The sequence below is a fragment of the Triticum dicoccoides genome, chromosome 7A, assembly GCF_002162155.2.
Source record: "Triticum dicoccoides isolate Atlit2015 ecotype Zavitan chromosome 7A, WEW_v2.0, whole genome shotgun sequence".
NCBI lineage: Eukaryota > Viridiplantae > Streptophyta > Magnoliopsida > Poales > Poaceae > Triticum > Triticum dicoccoides.
This window is the reverse complement of record NC_041392.1, coordinates 32,554,270-32,561,579: the sequence shown is the minus strand read 5'-3', so window position 1 is coordinate 32,561,579 and position 7,310 is coordinate 32,554,270. Positions and strand designations below refer to the sequence as shown.

At 43.9% G+C, this 7,310-nt stretch overlaps 1 protein-coding gene across 1 annotated transcript; it reads left to right on the top strand.

Annotated features, from left to right (window-relative positions):
• The first annotated feature begins 1,804 nt into the window (after positions 1-1,804).
• Positions 1,805-5,103, top strand: LOC119332225. Its single transcript, XM_037605410.1, has 2 exons — positions 1,805-2,980; positions 4,689-5,103. The coding sequence occupies exon 1, from the start codon at positions 1,852-1,854 to the stop codon at positions 2,974-2,976; it is 1,125 nt and encodes a 374-aa protein (XP_037461307.1). The 5' UTR covers positions 1,805-1,851; the 3' UTR covers positions 2,977-2,980; positions 4,689-5,103.
• Positions 5,104-7,310: the final 2,207 nt, after the last annotated feature.

The window sequence follows — 7,310 nt, the reverse complement described above, 5'->3', positions numbered from 1 at the left end:
GATAAGTAATTCCGGGAGAAGGAATTATATACAAACATGTTCTTGTAGGTAGGTAAAATTCAGGTACTAAACGATGATGATACTACAAGACAAGATTTGTAAAATTCTAGTTCCTAGATCAAGAACCAGAGCTCACATTAGGTGAGGTCAACAAGTGACTCCTTGATCCACCACCAATCTTCCCTCGCTTAGAGGCGAGATTAGGGCTTTGGGGGAGGTGGAAAGAGCTCTCGTTTTTCTCATTGGGCAACTTTTCACGCATTATCCATAGAAAAATGTTACGACCTCTTGAGATAAGAGCCTTATCTATAGGATCAACACATTTTTCCGTTGGGCAACTTTCTCGGCTTGGATTGGCCCAATTGGCACGCCGACTACGTCCCCAAGCCTAGAACCACACAGAGGCAGACCTGGAAGCTCGTGCCCGGAACAACACACAAGGATTACCCGACCCAATTAGCCTGGATATTCTGGCCATGAGAAAACAGGAGGAACACACCCACAAAAAACACCACAACTAACTCATGCAAACTTTGTTTTTGATTATTTTGATCTCGTCTTAATGCTAACAACAAGTACGAGGGCCTTGAATAGAGAAACCACCCAATATGAACACGAAAGGAGGATACACCACATGCAGAGGTTTGAAGAATCTAAAATAATGTGATCAAGCTACTGATTTGATAACCCTCTCAATAGTACGACTATCAATCATGTAATCATTTGTCCCACAAAGCACCTTGAGACCGGTAAAACCAGTGAAACGTGACTAACGTATATCTTTCCCTCGAGCATTCCACTTGAGCTTGATGATGACGTTCATGCTTGCCACAAGTTGAAATCCTTCGCCATCCAGAACCTTCACACGGTACCTCCGGCCTACATTTAGAGCAAATCATGGGGTCAAGTATGGTGCTTCTCTTTAGCTTCTCTAGGGGTTTCCCCTCAAACTTAGATGTGTCTATAATCTCAAAAGATGTTTGTCTCCACACTCTCGGTCATCATGTTGCCCCTCTTAATAATTAGTATTTTCTTCGACTAGTGCATAAGGTAAAATACATAACGAAAACTAACAATCTTCTTCTCTACTTTTTCCTTAGGGGTCTCCGTCCACCTTTTCTTTTCATCCATGGAGTAGCATGTTCATGAAACTTGTAAACAACCTTAGTCCCCTAATGACTTCATTTATACCAAAACCGTTCTAGAGGCTTAAATGTCATTGTCATTTAATGAGTAGCACTCTAACAAACTTCACCATTTTGGATAGATGGTGGAACACCTATCATAGTAAAGAGTGGTGGATGAATTGAACACCAAAGTAGCCTGCTCGAATGGTTGGCGTGAGGAGCGCAACCCCACCTTGTTGCTCTTGCTCTTGTCGAGAGTACGGCAAAGATCATGTCCCGCCCCTTCACCCCCATGCCGAGCGCAATAGACCACACCCATCGCTCCCCCACCGCTGTTGAGAGTTAAATTTATAGCACACATGCCTAATGTGTAATCTGGGTTGGGCCTGGCTTGGGCCTCATTTTTAGCCAAAAGGTAATTCCGTTCGAGCTCGGCCTTCTCATTTTTAGAATTTCAAGGCAAGCTTTTGGGCTAACACATCCTTCTTGCTGGGCTTTTAGTCTTTTGGTTTGACTTTGGGCTGGGCTTGGGCTTGAAAAAAGAGGACAATTCAGGCTTCGGTCTGGTATTTTCAAGGGCCGACTTATAGAAGCCCGGCCCGGCCCGGCCCATGCTCAGGTTTAGCCGTCAATCTGATTCCTCCAAGCCTCACACACAAACTTGTTTCGATTCCTGCTGCTGTAGGCTGTAGCTCCCCCAAATCTCATCCACCGGCCGGCCCTAATGGCGCTCCCAGATGAACTTCTGGAGGAGATCTTCCTCCGCCTCCCCGCGGCCGCCGACCTCGCCCGCGCCTCCACGGCCTGCGTCTCCTTCCGCCGCGTCATCACCGGCCATCCCTTCCTCCGCCGGTTCCGCACCCTCCACCCGCCGCCCCTCCTCGGCATCCTCTGCGGCGGCCTCATCCCCGCCCAGCCGCCCCACCCTTCCGCCGCAGCGGCAGCCACCTACGCCGACGCCGACTTGTCGTGCTCCTTTATGCCCCCACCCCGCGACCGCTGGCGCCACCGCGACGGCCGCGCCCTTTTCTCCCCCGCCCTCGAGGGGATCGGCGGCGACTACAGCCCTAGCCACCTGGTCACGGAGTTCGCCGTCTGCGACCCCCTGCACCGTCGTTACCTCCTGCTGCCTGCCCTCCCCGACCTTCTAGTCGGTCAAGTCCATAGGCCGGACATCGTGGACTGCGAGGCCTTCCTCGCTCCTCCTGGCCCTGACGACGTTGGGGCTGACTGGTCGTCATTCAGAGTCATGTACTTGGTGCGGTGCACAGCCAAGCTCTTGCTCTTCGTCTTCTCCACCTGCGCCGGACAATGGCTCGCTAATCCTGTTACAGTTGACGTGTTTCGATGCGGGGCGGCGTTGCACCGCTTCTACGCCCATGGCTGCTTCTATTGGGAGGTTTTCCGGTCTAACAAGTTGCTCGTGCTCGATGCGCGCAGGATAGAGTTCTCCACTGTTGACCTCCCGCCTCCACCTGGCCCTGATGTGCGAAAGATGGCCATTGTAGAGGCAGGAGGAGGAAGGCTTGGGATGCTTACTATCTCTGAGCATCCTGAACCTGGTGCAGATCATCTCCTGTATGCCGTACAGTCTAAGGATGTGAATGGCAGAAACCAGTGGCAATCCAAGTCAGTAATTTATTTGCCGGAAAATTATCGCTATGGCATCATGGGTGTAGCTGGTGGATACTTACTCCTAACTGGGTATCAAGACGACATGCCAATCAGCTATTTTTCACTGAATCTCCAGACTTTTCAGGTTGAGTGCTTCTGTCAGACTGGTGATAAAGTCATTTTTGGTGACCTGTATGCCGATCTCCCACCGTCCTTGTCCCCACCAACTCTTTGAACTGGTAAGCTTGCCCTCAATTTTTAATTACTTTGCTTGCATATGGCATTGCAATTGCAATCTGATGCGAGTGTTAGTTATATGGTAGTGTGTACATTATCATTCTCTACTTTGGAAACGGTCCTGAACTAACGCTGATGTGGCCAAGTTACTTCCCATCCTTTATAATATTCATTCATATTGCTAGTCGGTGTTTTGGTACTATTCTAATGGTTAGTGCATCCGGGCAATTCGAAATCTGTGAATTTTAGTTTGCTACTTTGTGGTGGGATCCATTCTTTAGCTTGCATAAAGCACCAGTGTTAATAACATTAGTAGCAGCAAGCACCACTATTTATCAAAACAATGGTACTTTGCACTATTTTTAAATTTTGCTGGGCTGTGCACTGTGCAGTGTGCATCATGTCAAATGAATTCTTGCCTTTGGCTGGTGAGACTCACAGTCAGCTGAGGGCGCACTAGATAGCATTCTAAATTTGGGTTTTGCCTGCTGGCATCATCACCAAGTTATCAATTCTGGTTGCATGTTAGGTGGAATAGCTTCAATTTGTGCAGTAAGTTGACCATAGTGGTTGAATGTTTTTTTGTGTGTTTTTATCTCACAATGCATCTGAGATTAGAAACTTCGGGTCATACTATTGCTCCTGATTTTGCTAAATGAGACCACCCGAAAAATTCTGTTTTGCCATCACCCTTTTTATAATGACCCACTCTGTAAATATGCTTGAATTTGCAACTGACATATTGTAATTGACGCTGACTTTCCATGTGGCAAACACACTAGCCAAACCAGCCTCTTACATCGACTTAGGCATGGACAGCCGAGACATACACTAGATCAGACTCGTATGTCCACACCAGCCTAATGGGAACCATGAAAACTGTTGTGGAGTGCAGTCGACTGCTATGTCCACATAGATGGCAAGGTGTTAGTTTCGTTAAAAATAAAAACAAGATCAAAGGCACTGGAGACTGTTTTTTTCCTTGAAAAGGAGAAGTTGGGTTGGAACCTGGGTGGTTGGTGCCACAAGTAACTTGGCGAGCAACGCGGTGTGCTAGTGATTCCCTAGTTTCACTAAAATTTGCGGAGCGCTTAATGCTGCTGTGACAATAGTTTGTGATAGTTAGTGTCACCTTCTCAATGCCAGTTTATGTAATGAAAGTTCCCTCTATCCTAGTGGCAGCGTATAACACCTGTGTTGTACTAATAAATCAAACCTATCAAATCTACATTTTATTTCTGCCGTCTAGCATGGCATGCAAATCGATAGGTGAATACTAATAAACATTTGTGATAACACATATGAATTCAGATGCCGTGGTAATGTTTACGCCCAGTAATATTTATGGTCTTGAACTGCAAACGTACATGTTTAATCGTCTAGATATCTTCAGAAACATGTTTGTGTTGTTTGGCAAATAAGAGTTGACTGAGCATTTCAATCAAATAGGGCGGCCATCTTTTTCAGCATAATGACTTTTAGTGACTCTCCAAAAGTAGATATTTGCATTTCATACATTTATGAAAAAAAATTGCATTACAGTGAGTTAGAATGCTCATTCCCATAGTATTTCTGTTCAATACATTTCTTTATTTTTATATAAGAAAAAAGAGGCTTGCAGTTGCAGGCACATGCTTTCTTCCTCAGTTTGTTACAGTTCAACATTTACTTTTGGGTTGTCTTATTTAAGAAACCTTTCCCTCTAACCAGGACCTCCCAGAGAATGTGCTGATGGCAAAGACTCGCAAGCGTGACTAATGTCATGTTAAGGAGAATAAATGTAAGAACTTTTGAAAGGGTGAAAGTGGTTTGCACTCGACAGCAACTTGCAGCTAAGAGAAGAAGAAGGCAGAAGCAGTTGATGACCGGCGCATCCACCATTTTTTCTTGTTAAAATTCTCACGACGTTTCTGCTTTTTGTTGCAGTACTTTTATGCCTGGCAAGAGACTAGACTATCTTATTATGCCGCTTTGTTTGAACTGAGTGCTAAGTAAGCTTTGCGGCTTCAGCAACCCTGGAAATAGTTTGCTTTTGGTGGTGTATGATTCTAGTATCAGTATGTATGTATGGCATACCCAAACTCACTTGTGTTTTAGCTTCTGGTGATGCTCATCTTGAGTTGTATCTTCTCATGTGCTCTTGGTAGCACATGTACTTGTAGAACTGCCACAATTCGTATTGAAAAAATGTTGACCACTTATTGAAAAAATGATGAATTTTTTTGATCATGTACATAAAAATGTTAATCAAGCATTAAAACAATGTTGAACAAGTATTTAAAAAATGTTAATCAAGCATTTGGGAAATGTTAAATGTGTATAGAAAAAATGTTGATCATGTATTAAAAAAATGATGAAAATTTTATGATCATGTTTATAAAAATGTTAATCAAGCATTTGAAAAAAATGTTGAACAAGTGTTCCAAAAATGTTAATCAAGTGTTTGGAAAATGTTAAATGTGTATAGAAAAAATATTGATCATGTATTAAATAAGTGTTAATCTTTTTATTTGAGAACTATTAATCAATCATTTTAAAAAGATGTAAAAAAACGTATACAAAAAATGTTGACCATGAATTAAAAAAAATGTTACAAATGTGTACGAAAAATGTTAACCATGTATTAAAAAAATGTAGAAGTAAAAATAAATCAGAGAAAAATGAAAACGAAAAATAGAACGAAAGAAACAACCGCAAAAGAGAAAACAAAAAAGGAGAAAGAAAGCAAAAGAGAAATGGAGAAAAGGGAGAAAGGAAAAAAATATATGGATAATAACAATGAGAAACCCCAAAAAAATTTGAAGTATAACAATAAAAAAAGAAAACCAGAGAAAAAATAAGAAAACCATAAAAAAACCCGGAGAAACAGAAGAAAAACAAAAAACCCCACTCTTCCCCTTCTAGTAGGTCGCGGCCTGCCTATTGAACACGAACTTGCTGTTAGCTCAGTGGCAACACTACTGCGTAGCAACCAACAGATCCCGGTGCGAGCACTCCCCCTTTTTTACACCATTTCATTAAAAAAAATCATGAGTGGACCAGCCCGAAAGCTGCGGATGCTTTAGCGAGAGAAACTTTCCATCTTGCTTAATGCGATAAATAGTCGCCCGCGGTGCTGGTGTGCCTCACCTCGCGGCACAGGCACACAACACATTAACTAAACGGGCCGGGCCGACCTGACACGTGTCTCGGCCCTCGCGTGCTTTTAGACCTGTTTTTAGGTCTATAATAATAATAATAATAATAATAATAATAATAATAATAATAATTGTGCTGTGCCGGCACGTGGGGCTCACCCCGACGAATGAGCATGACCCGTTTAGTTGCATTTCGATGATTCAGCAGAACCCCACGGGGTATTGATTGCCTTGCCAGCCTCCATACAAAAACACACAACTTGGAAGGCACCTGTATATGCCAGATCGAGGACAAGTGATTACTTTCATTTTGGGAGTTCGACGAGCCTGCATCCTCGGCGACCCAGCTCCCCCTGCTAAGCTTTGTGCGCATGATCATACGGTAAGCTGAACGCACCGTAAATAAACCCCGGCTCTCCTCATGCCAAGCCCAAAAATCGGAAACCGTCCTTGTGCATAATGAAATCTTGATAATCTCAGCCGCATCAAATAGAGTGAAAACCGAGTGTATCACATCCTCTTTCCAAGATGCCGTCATTGCGTCAATAAGCTGAGAAACCATCACAGGTGGATTTGGCAACCGAGATGTGATGGGACGTTTGGAGTTGTCTCTTGGTATCCAGTTATGAGTCCAAATGCATGTGCTTTCTCCGTCTCTGATCCGATGAATAATTCCTTGCGCCAATATATCACAAGCATCTAGCATCGCACGCCATATTTGAGAAGGGTGAGACCCCAATTCTGCATCCAGTAACTCACCAACTGGGAAATAGATTGCCTTGAGCATACATACACTCAATGATGTATTATCTACCATTATTCGCCAAGCCTGTCTTGCCAGAAGAGCCATATTGAAAATCTCCAAGTCACGGAAGCCTAGAACCCCCAAATGCTTTGGTCTTGTTATTATGTCCCATGCCACCCAGCTCGGTTTTCTCTTGCCTTGCTAAGAACCCCACCAAAATTGTCTTGTGATAGACGTGCCATTCTCATACAACCTGTGTGGTAATCTGAAACAAGATATGGAAAAAACAAGGATAGCTTGAGCCACTGAATTAATTAATACCTCCTTCCCTGTGGCAGACAATAGTTTCTCCATCCATCTCTTTTATCTTCTCCCAAACTCGGCCTCTCCCAAACTCGGCCCCTCAGGTATTTAAAGGTGTCGTTCTTGGAGTGGCCAACACCTGTTAGC

Excerpts from the sequence above, each read along its gene's own strand:
- LOC119332225 (XM_037605410.1), top strand. The coding sequence starts at position 1,852 with ATGGCGCTCCCAGATGAACTTCTGGAGGAGATCTTCCTCCGCCTCCCC.